Here is a 14,783-nt window from a genome sequence, read left to right as displayed (position 1 = left end):
GAAGGCCGCTGCCCAAAGTGCCAAAAATAGAAACGGGCCACTGATGATAGCAGGGAAACCAGTTCTTTTTTATCCTGATATAAGTTACAACCTGTTGAAGAGAAAGAAGGAATTTAACCCAGCGAAAAAAGCCTTATGGGAAAAGGGTTATAAATTTACAATGCGTCATCCAGCAACACTGATAATTTCTTTGGAGGAGGGGAAATTATTTTTTTCCGATTATCGAAAAGCGGAGGAGTTTGTACAAGAACTTCCATCTATTCGCTAATTACACATAGAGGCTTCCAAACGTAATGGATTAAAGATGAAGATAGACCCAACGAACAGAAGTGATGGACATTTATGGATATTATAGAAGAGAAAAGCAAAATTTTAGAAATACTAAATGAGAATAGTATTTTTTTTTTCTCTTCTTATACATATACTTTTTTATATTGCGGGGGGGCTGGGGAGCTTTGGATCGGTTACTGCGGGATTCACATGTGTAATCATGGCGGTTGCCATGACCCGTACAGCAGAGGGGGGTAATGTTGTGTTTTTTTTTCCCACAACATTAGTAGGGGGGTATTTTGTTTTTTTCTTAATATTTTAATTTTCTTCTATCCTTTTGCCTGGATGATTGGTGGGGACACACATAGCAACATGGAGATTTTTATAAAGATTTCCCAGGATACCACGAAAGTTGAAAGATTAGGTATTATTATAGATTGGAGTAATATAATTAAAAAAAAATGACTAATCTACTAAATTTTTTAAGTTTTAATGGAAATAATTGGTTACTTGGGGAAAGAAATAAATATATATACTAAAGTTATTACGAACTCCATGGAGCATGTGGGGATCTTCCAATGTCCAGGCATTCCTTTTTTTTTTCTTTCTTTCTTATTTTTTTAATAGGGATGTTAGGGGGAGGGGTTAAGGGGAGGGGGGCTGGGTAACACATTTTTTTTTCATACACATTTACTCTGTAACTATTTGAAAACAATAAAAAAAAAGTAGGGAGTTTAGGTTAGTACCTCCGTTCGAGGAGACGGATGTTGATAGTTATTTCTTGCATTTTGAAAAGGTGGCAGTGAGTCAGAAGTGGCCCAGAGATCAGTGGGTGGTGTTATTACAAAGTGTGTTAAAAGGGAAAGCAGCAGTCCCTACAGATTGTATTGTGGTGATCAGTAAATCGACAAGAAAGCCCCAGGTAGACAGAATACGAGAGGGGCCTGCGAAATTTATTTCAGAAGGAACCGTGTCTGTGAAAGAGGGAGACACACCAGTTCCAGTGCGGATCTGGAGAGACACTGGAGCTGAGCTGTCATTGATTTGCAGTAAGGTACTAGATTTTGGTCCCGAGACTGGAGAGGTGGCTTTGAGAGGCATAGGAAAAGGGACAGAAGCTATGCCTTTGCAGAGGATCATTATAAATTGTGAGCTGGTATCTGGACCAGTTGAAATAGGGGTGCGATCAGAATTTCCGAGAACTGACGTAGACATCCTTCTGGGTAACGATTTAGCTGGTGGTGAAGTTTGGTCGGCCATGGAGCTGACGAGCCAGCCTGTAAGTGTTGAGGACCCGCCCCAGATTCCAAGATCTATCCCGCATGCGCGACCACTCGCAGCATGTCGAGAAAGACAGCTGAGAAGGAGACCAGTTTAATTCAGGCCAGTATCGATTTGGCTGAGACGTTTTTACCGACCCTGTACCAAGAGGAGTTAGAGGGTGGTAAAACAGAGAATAGGAAGGTGAAAGAGAGTAAGGGAGAGGAGGTATACCTACCCTCAGCCAAGAGGAAATTTATAGAGGCACGGAGTAAAAATGAGAAACAGATAAGGCTGTTAGACGGTCCAGGGTTGGACATGGATGATCTGTCTGGTTTGATAGAACTGTTTGAAGAAGTTGAAAATTTTAAATGTGTTCCCGATAATGAAATGAGGGCAGTTCTAGATGAAAAGGATGCCATTACCTTGAAGAAGTCTGCTGGGTTGGCAGATGAGGTTGTTTCAGCCCGCAGGGTTGAGTTTACTCCAGAAGGGAGTTGCCCAGAGAGTAACTGGGAGGATCAGGGGAACTTAGAATTTGTAAAGGGGATGGGTATTGAAAGCCTGGAGGAGGCAGATGTCCCGTTTGAGTGTGTTCAAGATGTGGATGCACGTGGTACCGAACCTAGTAATGGAACTCAGGAAAAGTCTGAGGTATTTGATTCAGTTGAAAAGGAATGCAGTCCTTGTGGGTCAGATGGACTTGGTTCAGTGAAGAAAGGGTTAACCGTGGTACTAGTGGGAAGTGAGAATTCCCAGTTGTTTGTGTTCGAAGGTGTGTTAAAAGTTAGTGAGGAGATAAAAGGTGGTGATGTGAATCTTATTATTGAAGGAGAAGGGAAAAGTGTAGTTCATAAATTGAATGAAGAAAATTTAAAGTCTGGATTGATGTCAGAAGCAGTAACCAGGCTGAAGGGACAATGGCTTGGTAATACGGTGCCTGCGAATCAATTACAGTTTGATTTGGAATGTAAAGGCGCCCCACGCGCTATTGTTATTCAGGAGTGTGCTGTGAAGAGGCAGAATTTGAAATGCTGTTTGGACAAAGAGGGATCGCTTGCAGCTATTGAACTGAAAACTAATAGAATGAAGAGTCCTGAAGATAAAACTAACAACTTGCTTAAGAATAAAGAATTGTGTGGAAATTCAGCAAATGGGCTACGTTTGGAAAACATTGTTGATAAAATAACTCCTATGAAAGGAGCATGCAAAAGCCTATTCCACACTGGTGCGCAAGCTAACCACGTGGGAGTTAACTGGAAAAGGGGCGAGGGTTGACGGGATGCCACTTTAAATAACAGGATCCAGTTTTAAGGGATTTCGACAAAGCATGTAAATAATAAAGACAACCCCATGGAAGATTGACTGTTAAGTTTGAAAGTAAAATAAAGATTAGCATTTGTATGAACTTTTGTAATATACACGTAAGCTAAGATCACAACTCTTTAGTTTTGTTTTGCTGAAGAAAAGGAATACAAATAGGTGGTTATTAAATTGGAGTCTGATGCTACAAGAATATTAAGGTACAAGATAATAAGATATTAAAGGAAGACAATGTAATCGCTAACTGTTAGATGCTGAATTGAATGTATAACTGTATTACTCTGTAGTGAAAAAAAACTCTTTCGTATTGTGTTATTTCTGAAATCCTGTAAGACTCTGTATTAATTAATTTTTACCTGTGGCAAAAATCCTAGAAGGAAGGGGGTGTTACGAATGTGAAGCAACTCTGAGGGGCCGAAGGGTACAAAGTCGCCCCCCTCCTTTTTGAGAATCGCAAGATCGCTATTATTTTGGGTCTGAGACCCAGGAAATGAGAGAGAGACATCCAGAATACACAAGGTTTGGAATGTGTCCTGACATCAGCGGAACGGAACCACTGATAACGGCCATTGTCTCTTGGAGACGGAATTGTGTATTGAGTACTGTACTATTCATTGAAACCCCTCAGGGGACAACCAGAGTGGTCTGGTTGAGGGATTGCATCATCCCAACCTGATTGACATCAGAGACCCCATGAGTAAGGATAAAAGAGGGGTCTGGGGAACAACCCCTTTAGACGCACCAGGAGAAACGCTAGAAATCCCGTGACAGCGTTTTATAGCAAAAGCCGGTGGGGGCTCGTGTGCGTCCTCCCTTGCCTGGGTTGGCGGGCTCATCACGGAAGAACGGTTTAGCTAAAGGAGAGGCCACACTTGAACGGCCACGGCAACGAGACACCTGACGGATCAAAATTATCAAGGAAAGCCGGCAAGTTTTTCTTTCTCTCTCCCTCTCTCTCCAACAATTGCAACCCAGCGAAAACCAAAAGACGGCAGCTTGTGAAACTGCAGTGAACTTTATATTTCCATCGGACAATACATTATCCCCTAGACAACGATAGAGCTTATTTCTTATTGATTATTATTATACCCGCACTTTTAGATTTAGTATTGACGACGTATATTATCTGTATATTTGCATTGATATTATTTTTGTGTATTTTTACTAATAAATACTGTTAAAAATAGTATCATCAGACTTCAACGGACGTCTCTATCTTTGCTGGTAAGTGACCCAGTTACGGGGTTCGTGACAGTGCTAACAGCAGTCTTTGAATATTTTAAGGCATACTGTAAATAGGTAGTTAATTTTTTAAAGCAATGTGGTGAAGAGACCGTAATAGAAATCTGTCCTGATACAAAGTCTCAATCCAGAATGACTGTCCCTTGGCCTCCATAGATGCTGCCTGACCTGCTCCAGCAGCAGGTTATTTTTCTAATGAAAGTTAACTGTAGGTTGATGGGAAGAGGAAAGTACCAAACGGCAAGCCAAACCACATGGAATTAGAGCAACTCCTGCCTCTAACTTGCATATCAGTTTGGACAGTATTACACTGGTTCTGAATTGTCAGTTTCAGCACTACAAAACCAGGTCTCAGTCTTTGTATCCAATGTTCTTGATACCACATGGACAACACAGACTGGATTCTTGATAGTTATGATCTCAGAAGGGAAGACAGATGATACATTCACTTGGTCCCTCTGTTCAGATTCACAGTAAATACTTCAACCTTGTTTAATGACTTCAATGGAAACAGTAGATTTTCTGGGACTGGCCTATTCTCATTTGGTGTTTAAATGCAAGACTGCAGAACTTTGAACCCAACCTCTGGTTGCAAGGTCACTTAAAAATGTCTGTAACATTATGGACTTGTTTTGTAAGAGCAAATTCTTAGATGTTACATTTGAAGTTAATTACCCAGTAGTCTTTATCTGCAGCTCCTAAGAGCACATTTGTAAAATTATGGAACATGAGAATTAAATGCAACATTGAGAATGTGTGTGTTGTACCACATGAAACACTCACAGTGAACATGGGTCCTCTTCAGTCAGGTCCGACAAGTAAACATTGGCAAAGTGGATAAAGAGCATGCCAATTGCCTGCTTTGAGGTATCCAAAAACCTGCAAAAGTAATGTTCAATTATTAGAGATGCTTTGAATGGAGTCCAGAAAAAAGACAGTTGAGCCGAACAGCCGTTGAAAACAATGGCGTAAGCTGATAAAATCTGAAAATTTGAATACAGTCTGAACAGAAGCTTCTGATAATCACTGGGGTTAAGAGTGATTCCACTGCACTGTGACGAGGCAGGGAATGAGCAAGACAACAAAGGATACACAGAAACAAAGAGTGACTTGTGAAGAGTGGAGTCAGTGGGGAATTGAGTAGGAGAGAGAGGGCACTAGCATAGCTTTGGAATGCCAAGTGGACAATGGGGCAGCCATGGCATTCTGATGACAGAATAGGGAGAATGAACTTCACTTGTAGGCATTAGTAGAGAAACGGGGATGGTTGTGTGATAGAGTGGTGACCTGTTCAGTAAGCAGGGAGGTGGGAGTGGAAGGGGATTTTTGTGAAGTGCAATGGGATTTCATGAATGATGAAGACAAAAAAAAACCCTAGTTGCCATTTCTAATTGTAATAAATCTAGATATGAGCCATGCTCTTTAAACTTACAATCTCATTGGCTGGCACATTGGAGCAGATTCTTTGTTGCCCCAAGATTGTCAGTCATTTGCACTGGGTCCAGCTCCAGCACATCAGCAAGGTGTGGAAAATAGGACTGTTCCTGCCTGATAATGTGGCTGGCTGCAGTGACAAAAACTGCCCTGACACCATCAAGTTCATCCTATCCCACATTTCCCCAGCTTGCTGGTTGTCAACGTGCCATTTCAAATTAACATTTGCAAATGCATTTGACAGCCTTGGAAATTCACCTGCACTCAGGACCAAGGCAACTTAAATTATTTAACGAATTATTAAATTTGAATACAGGTACTGCAGTGGTAGCAGGCTAACTTAGCACACTCGTTAAAGAAATATGCAACCTTGGCACAAATGCATTTAATTGTTCTGCACTATTTGGTTTTCTTCTTTCAACTTAGTGCTCAATTAACTTGTGCATGGAAAGACATGCTGATTGATAGCATCTTTTAGTATTATGACTATTAGGCAAGCTGACCAGTGAAAGAAAATATACAATAATAAACATTGAACGCCATTCCCCATTCATAACATCCCCTGGCAAGCCAATATTGAGCTACCCACAGTATCTGGGGTATAGCTCTTACAGCCTTACAACACTCGATACTTGCCATATCTTCCACGGTCGCCTCTCGTACTTTGGCTCTCGAAAACGTTTCACTGCCAATGAAAGACAATGGATTACAAAACAAATCTCAACTGTTTATAAATTACTATTTATAATAATTATTTGAAATTATTTGAGAAATGTAAGTTCATTTTAAGAAGCTATTCTCAATTAGGGCAAAGACAACAATTTAATCCACATGGGTTTTAGTTAGGTACATGGCATTCTAATCAGAAACATACAAATTCTGCAAAACTACAGCAAATTGATAAGGGACAGACAGCAGAAAGTCAGATGAAGTTTCAGTGACTGAGACACTGCATTGGCATTTTGGGTTCCACAGGCAGTGTGACATTCCACATTAAAAAAACCAAAATGAAGATGCACACACTGGAAATTCAAAATAAAAACAGAAAATAGCAAATTACTCAGGTCGTTAGATCTGTGGGAAGAGAAATAAAGTTAATAGCTCTATTTAGCTCCATCTCTCCAATATCAAAGAAATGGTGGTCATAAAGAATGGCAAACGGTATCAGTCTTGAAAAGTACATGCAAAACAAAGAATTCAAGGCAGATGTGGAATTTTTTAAAAAGAGAACAACAGATCAAGCAACATTTATGACAGTCAGTGTTTTGGGTCGAGATTCTTCATCTCGACCAGGGCTTCCCAACCTTTTTATACCACAGATTCCTACCATTAACCAAGGGGTCCATGAACCCCAGAATAGGGCCCCCTGATCTAGACTGAAAGATAGAACAGAGATAGCCAGTTTTAAGATAAAAGGAAAAGGGGTGGAGCAAGAGCTGGCAAGTGATAGGTGGATCCAGTAGTGATAGACAGGTAGACAAGGAATGGGTGGAATTAGCAACGGAGGCAGGTGGCAGTAAAAGAGCAGTTGATGGAAACAGATAGGAAAGGAAGGTGGATCAGAAGCAAATAAGGGAGGTAAAAGGCAGATAGGAAAGGGGGGATGGGTTAGTGTGTTGGTAATGGGTAGATGAAGTGAGTGGAGGTGGGGAGAGAGGGTGCGTGTAGGAGGACCCAGGTAGATCATGAGAGAATAGAGACAGAAGAGAGGCACATGACTGAAATTGGAACCCAGGCAGAATACAAAGTGCCCTAGTTTGTGTTTAGCCTCACCCTTGCAGTGGAGGAAGTCAAGAACAGACAAGTCGATGTGGAAATGAGGAAATGAAAATTGCTGACCACCAGAAGCTCTAGATGGCCATGGCAGATGGAGCACAGGTTCTCTGCAAAACTGTCCCATTGTCTGCGCTAGGTCTCGCTAACGTAAAGGAGATTGCATTGGAAGCACTGAATAAAACAGTCCCATTGTCTGTACTTGGTCTCACTGATGTAGACGAGACCATATTGGGAGCACTGAATAAAATAAACAAGATTGTTGGAGTTCTCTGCCTCACTTGGATGACTGGAAGGATCTTTGGTGGGGTGAGATGCAGGGACAAGTGTTGCACCTCCTGCTGTTTCAAGGGAAAGTGCCTAAGAAGGGAGAGATGAGTCGGGAAGAATGAGCAAACCAGGAAGTCATGGACAAAGTGTTCCCTATGTACAGCACAATAGGTTGAGGAAGTGAAAATGTGATGGTGCAGCTGTTTAAGAACTATGTACTGGGTGCATTGACTGGTGGAATAAAAAGTCAGGACTGCAGAAATGCTATCTCTGTTCTGTTTCACAGAATAATAATTATCACATGTACAGAGGAATAGTGAAAAACATGAATTTAGGTACAGAGGAGCTGTCAGAGTTAAGTTTTGTTTTTACTCAGAGAGTGGTGAGTGTCTGGAATGGGCTGCTGGCAACAGTGGTGGAGGCAAATACAATAGGGTCTTTTAAGAGACTCCTGGATAGGTACATAGAGCTTAGAAAAATAGAGGGCTATGGGTAACCCTAGGTAATTTCTAAGGGAAGGACATGTTCTGCATAGTTTTGTGGGCTGATGAGCCTCAAGTCAAGTCACTTTTATTGTCATTTCGACCATAACTGCTGGTACAGTACATAGTAAAAATGAGACAACGTTTTTCAGGACCATGGTGTTACATGACACAGTACAAAAACTAGACTGAACTACGTAAAAAAAAAGAGAAAGCTACACTAGACTACAGACCTACACAGGACTACATAAAGTGCACAAAAACAGTGCAGGCATTACAATAAATAATAAACAGGACAATAGGGCAAGGTGTCAGTCCAGGCTTCGGGTATTGAGGAGTCTGATAGCTTGGGGGAAGAAACTGGTACATAGTCTGGCCGTGACAGCCCGAATGCTTCAGAGCCTTTTCCCAGACGGCAGGAGGGAGAAGAGATTGTATGAGGGGTGCATGGGGTCCTTCATAATGCTGTTTCCTTTGCGGATGCAGCGTGTAGTGTAAATGTCCGTGATGGCGAAGCCTGTATTATGCTGTAGGTTTTCTATGTTTCTATGTATTCCTTACACAGTGCGTTGAAGTAGGACAATGTAAAACAGAAGAAACTCCTGCCTAAGCAAGGGCCTTGACTCACTGCAATTTGCCTATTGCCACAATAGGACTACAGCAGATGCAATTTCACTGGCTCTCCACTCAATCTTGGATCTCGTGAACAGCAATATCTATGTCAGACTGTTATTTATTGAATACAGTTCAGCATTGAACACCACCATAACCTAAGTACTAATCAACAAGCTCCAAAACCTGGGCCTTTGTATCACATTCTGCAAATGGATCCTGACTTCCTTACTGGGAGACCACAGTCAGTTCAGATCGGAGTAACACCTCCATCTTGCTGACAATCACCTCAAAGATGCGTGCTTCACTCACTGCCCTACTCTCTCTACACCTACAACTGTGTGGCTAGGCATAGCTCAAATGCCATCTATAAATTTGCTGATGACACAGCTATTGTTGGCAGAATTTCTAATGGTGATGATGAGACATACAGGAGTGAGACAGTCAGCAGATTGAGTGGAGTCCAGCAGCAACCTTGCACTCAACATCATTAAGACTGAAGGATTAATTGTGGTCTTCTGAAAGGGTAAGTCAAAGGAACAGACACCAGTCCTCATTAACAGATCAGAAGTGTAAATGGTGAGCAGATTCATGTTCCTGGGTGTCAACATCTCTGAAGATCTATTCTAGGCCAACATATTGATACAATTACAAAGAAAGCACGGTAGCGTACTTTACACTACAGGCGACACAGGTTCAATATCTGCTGCTGCCTGTCCGTTCTCCCCGTGATTGCATGAGTTTCCTCCCACAATCCAAAGACGTATCAGTTGGTAGGTTAATTGGTCATTGTAAATTGTCCTTTGATTAGGCCAGGATTACATCAGGGGATTGCTGAGCGGCACAGCTTGAAGAGCTGGAAGGGCCTACTCCGTGCTATATCCCAACAAAATAAAAAAAATAAAAGGCACAACAGCAGAAATACTTCATTAAGAATTTGTAAAGAATTTGAATGTCACCAAAGACATTTCCAAATTTCTACATAAGTAATGTGGAGAGCATTCTAATTGGATGTATCACGATCTAGTATCGAGGAGCCAATGCACAGGATCAGAAAAGTTGCTCCATCATGGGCACTGGCTTCTCCAGCACCCAGGACATATTGAAAAGGCAATGACTGAAAAAGGTAGCATCCATCATTAAGGACCTTCATCACCCAGGATATGCCCTCTTCTCACTGAGGGGGCATCAAGGAGGTGGTACAAGAGCCTGAAGACACACACTCAACGTTCAAGAACAGCTTCTTCACCTCCAGAATTAGATTTCAGAATGGCTGATGAAGCAATGGACACTACCTCATATTTTTCCCTCCATTTTTGCACTACTTCTTTAATTTAATTTTTTACAAATATTTTCTGTAATTTATTATGTTTTTATTGTATATTGTGTAGTGCTGCCACAAAATAACAAATTTCACAACATATGCATGCCACTGATATTGAACCTGATTCTGAAACCTAAACCTACAGAGGATGATTCTACCTGGATTGCTCACAGATTGGCTTGTCAGCAGTTTAATGGGTTGAAAAGCCTCTTTCTGCAATTCGTGTCTTTATTTATAGACATATGTTCTGTTCTAACCATTTTAGGTCTCCATGTGCATTTAGGTTTTTGGTTGGTTACATGTGACTGACAGTGACACTTCATGGATCAGTCTCTGGTTCAATTGTGGGTTTGTCAGTCACTAAAGGAGCCAAATGTTTGCTGTGGAAAAAAAATGCTAGGTTGTTTGCACTATGAATGTGCTTGTTCTTTGATAACTCTAAAAATAAAATTGCGAGGAAGCAGAAGCGAGGCAAACGGGCAGGGGTCCGTGCCAGGCTAAAAGCAAACCCTAGCCGGCCGGCTCTCCCGTCCATTCTGCTCTCCAATGTCCGCTCCCTGGACAATAAAAAGGACTACATCCGACTCCAACGTAATACTCGGCGGGAGTACAGAGCTTGCTCTGCGTATGTCTTCACAGAGACATGGCTCACTGACGGGATTTCGGACGCTGCCATCCAGCTAGATGGGTTAGCTTTGTTTTGTTCGGACAGAGATGCAGCTGTCCACGGTGGCGGTGTCTGTGTTTATATCGACACGGAATGGTGTAAGAACTCTGTGCTGGTTTCCCGACACTGCTCATCGTTAGTGGAGTTTATGGCAGTTCGATGCAGACCATTTTATTTGCCACGGGAATTCACCTCTGTCCTTATATTTGGTGTCTACATTCACCCCAGCACTAATGCTAAGGAGGCGCTCTGTGAACTGTACGGGGCTATTAGCGAACTGCAGAACGCACATCCTGATGGTCTGTTTATTGTCGCCGGTGATTTTAACCACGTGAACCTTAAGTCAGTGCTCCCCAAATTCCATCAATATGTGGACTTTGCAACGAGGGGGGAGAACGCATTGGACCTGGTTTACATAAACATTCCCGACGCGTACCGGGCAGAGCCCTGCCCCCACTTCGGATACTCAGACCTCATCTCTGTTATGCTAGTCCTAGCATACAGACCGCTGGTCAGGCGCTCCAGACCAGTTCAGAAGCAGGTGAAAACCTGGCCAGCAGGAGCCATCTCTGCTCTTCAAGACTGCTTTGAGCACACTGACTGGTACATGTTCAGGGAGGCTGCAACCGATGACGACTCTACCAACTTAGAGGAGTACACAACATCAGTGACCAGCTACATCAGCAAGTGCATTGATGATGTTACTCTGTCCAAGACCATCACTATACGTGCCAACCAGAAGCCATGGATGACCGCAGAGGTGTGTGCGCTGCTGAGGTCCCGCGACTCCGCCTTCAGAGCAGGCAACAAGGCAGCTTTAACAACAGCAAGGGCCAAACTGTCCCGAGCCATCAGAGGGGCAAAGCGTGCACATGCCCAGCTAATCCACAGTTACTTCCAGGACAGCGGTGACATGCGGCGCATGTGGAAGGGCATCCGGGACATCACCAATTACAAGACAACATAATCTGACTGTGCAGGTGATGCCTCCCTTCCAAATGCGCTGAATAACTTCTACGCCCGGTTTGAGGCGGAAAATGACATGGCGGCGAGGAAGTCCACCCTTCCTGCGAATGACCAGGTGCTGTGTCTCTCCGTGGCCGACGTGAGAAGAACCCTGTGCAGGGTCAACCCACGGAAGGCTGCTGGACCAGACAACATCCCTGGTAGAGTGCTCAGAGGATGTGCAGACCAGCTAGCAGATGTTCTCACTGACATCTTCAACATCTCCCTGAGCAGCGCCACCATCATCCCCGTGCCAAAGAAGTCTTCAGTGACCTGCCTAAATGACTACCGTCCCGTTGCACTTACATCCATCATCATAAAGTGTTTCAAGAGGCTCATCATGAGGCATATCAAGACCCTGCTGCCCCCCTCACCAGACCTCCTGCAGTTTGCATACCGTCCCAACCGCTCAACAGATGACGCCATTGCCACCACCCTCCACCTGGCCCTAACCCACCTGGACAAAAAAGACACATACTTTCGGATGTTGTTCATAGACTTTAGTTCAGCATTCAACACAATCATCCCTCAGAAACTGATTGGAAAGCTGAGCCTATTGGGCCTGAACACCCCCCTCTGCAACTGGATCCTAGACTTCCTGACTGGGAGACCTCAGTCAGTCCGGATCAGGAGCAGCATCTCCAACACCATCACACTGAGCACAGGGGCTCCCCAGGGTTGCGTGCTCAGTCCAGTGCTATTCACTCTGCTGACCCACGACTGTGCTGCAACACACAGCTCGAACCATATCATCAAGTTCGCCGATGACACCACCGTGGTGGGTCTCATCAGCAAGAACGACGAGTCAGCTTACAGAGAGGAGGTGCAGCGGCTAACGTACTGGTGCAGAGCCAACAACCTGTCTCTTAATGTGAACGAAACAAAAGAGATGGTGGTTGACTTCAGGAGGGCATGGAGCGACCACTCCCCGCTGAACATCGACGGCTCCTCGATAGAGATCGTAAAGAGCACGTGTTCACCTGACGGAGAATCTCACCTGGTCCCTCAACACCAGCTCCATAGCAAAGAAAGCCCAGCAGCTTCTCTACTTTTTGCGAAGGCTGAGGGAAGTCCATCTCCCACCCCACATCCTCATCACATTCTACAGGGGTTACATTGAGAGCGTCCTGAGCAACTGCATCACTGCCTGGTTCGGAAATTGTACCATCTCGGATCGCAAGACCCTGCAGCGGATAGTGAGGTCAGCTGAGAAGATCATCGGGGTCTCTCTTCCTGCCATCACGGACATTTACACTACACGCTGCATCCGCAAAGGAAACAGCATTATGAAGGACCCCATGCACCCCTCATACAATCTCTTCTCCCTCCTGCCGTCTGGGAAAAGGCTCCGAAGCATTCGGGTTCTCACGACCAGACTATATAACAGTTTCTTCCCCCCAAGCTATCAGACTCCTCAATACCCGAAGCCTGGACTGACACCTTGCCCTACTGTCCTGTTTATTATTTATTGAAATGCCGGTACTGTTTTTGTGCACTTTATGCAGTCCAGTGTAGGTCTGTAGTCTAGTATAGCTTTCTCTGTGTTTTTTTTATTACGTAGTTCAGTCTAGTTTTTGTACTGTGTCATGTAAACCATGGTCCTGAAAAACGTTGTCTCATTTTTGCTATGCGCTGTACCAGCAGTTATGGTCGAAATGACAATAAAAGTTGACTTGACTTGACTTGACATCTCATGGGGCTTCTCATGAAGCCTTGAGATCACTTCCCAGATCTTACTATCAACTGATCATAAACAATGGAGAAAAGGAACACTTAGTACTCAGTGCCATCCCTCCCTCACACTTCTCATTGCCTAGTGGGGGTCACTTCTAAATCTAGGATGGAGATTTTAGGTAAAATTCCCTCCTCGGAGATATTACTGATGGATTGACTGCTACCCAGAATTGCAGATTCTCAAAATTGGAACTCAGATAAGGTACCCCATGCAAGCTTATTGAGAAAGTAAGGAGGCATGGGATCCAAGGGAACATTGCTTTGTGGATCCAGAACTGGCTTACCCACAGAAGGCAAAGAGTGGTTGTAGACAGGTCATATTCTGCATGGAGGTCAGTCACCAGTGGAGTGCCTCAGGGATCTGTTCTGGGACCCTTACTCTTCGTGATTTTTATAAATGACCTAGATGAGGAAGCGGAGGGATAGGTTAGCAAGTTTGCTGTTGACACTAAGGTTGGAGGTGTTGTGGATAGTGTGGAGGGCTGTCAGAGGTTACAGTGGGACACTGATAGGACGCAAAACTGGGCTGAGAAGTGGCAGATGGAGTTCAACCCAGATAAGTGTGAAGTGGTTCATTTTGGTAGGTCACATATGATGGCAGAATATAGTATTTATGGTAAGACTCTTGACAGCGTGGAGGATCAGAGAGATCTTGGGGTCCGAGTCCACAGGACGTTCAAAGCAACAGCACAGGTTGACTCTGTGGTTAAGAAGGCATACAGTGTATTACCTTCATTAACAGTGGAATTGAATTTAGGAACTGAGAGATAATGTTGCAGCTATATAGGACCCTGGTCAGACCCCACTTGGAGTACTGCGCTCAGTTCTGGTCGCCTCACTACAGGAACGATGTAGAAGCCATAAAAAGGGTGCAGAGGAGATTTACAAGGATGTTGCCTGGATTGGGGAGCATGCCTTATGAAAACAGGTTGAGTGAACTCGACCTTTTCTCCTTGGAGCGACGAAGGATGAGAGGCAACCTGATAGAGGTGTATAAGATGATGAGAGGCACTGATTGTGTGGATAGTCAGAGGCCTTTTCCCCAGGGCTGAAATTGTTACCACAAGAGGACACAGGTTTAAGGTGCTGGGGAGTAGGTACAGAGGAGATGTCAGGGGTAAGTTTTTTTACTCAGAGAGTGGTGAGTGCGTGGATTGGGCTGCCGCCAACGGTGGAGGAGGCGGATACGATATGGTCTTTTAAGAGACTTTTGGATAGGTACATGGAACTTAGAAAAATAGAGGGCTACGGGTAAGCCTAGTAATTTCTAAGGTAGGGACATGTTCAGCACAACTTTGTGGGCGAAAGGGCCTGTATTGTGCTGTAGGTTTTCTATGTATCTATGTTTCTAATTATTAACGATGTGAATAAAAAAGAGGTAACACAT

The 14,783-nt window shown here is 43.8% G+C and overlaps 1 protein-coding gene across 2 annotated transcripts in view; it reads right to left on the bottom strand.

Moving 5' to 3' along the window:
• Nucleotides 1-14,783, bottom strand: part of stimate (STIM activating enhance) — a 131,395-nt gene that overhangs the window by 88,290 nt on the left and 28,322 nt on the right. For both annotated transcript variants that reach the window (XM_073071940.1, XM_073071941.1), the window contains 2 exons: nucleotides 6,166-6,214; nucleotides 4,879-4,974 (listed from right to left, as the gene is read on the bottom strand). In XM_073071940.1, coding sequence (XP_072928041.1) covers nucleotides 4,879-4,974; nucleotides 6,166-6,214 — 145 coding nt within the window. The remainder of the gene's footprint in view (nucleotides 1-4,878; nucleotides 4,975-6,165; nucleotides 6,215-14,783) is intronic.

This window comes from Hemitrygon akajei, chromosome 19, assembly GCF_048418815.1.
Source record: "Hemitrygon akajei chromosome 19, sHemAka1.3, whole genome shotgun sequence".
Classification (NCBI taxonomy): domain Eukaryota; kingdom Metazoa; phylum Chordata; class Chondrichthyes; order Myliobatiformes; family Dasyatidae; genus Hemitrygon; species Hemitrygon akajei.
This window is presented reverse-complemented; position numbering and strand designations above follow the sequence as displayed.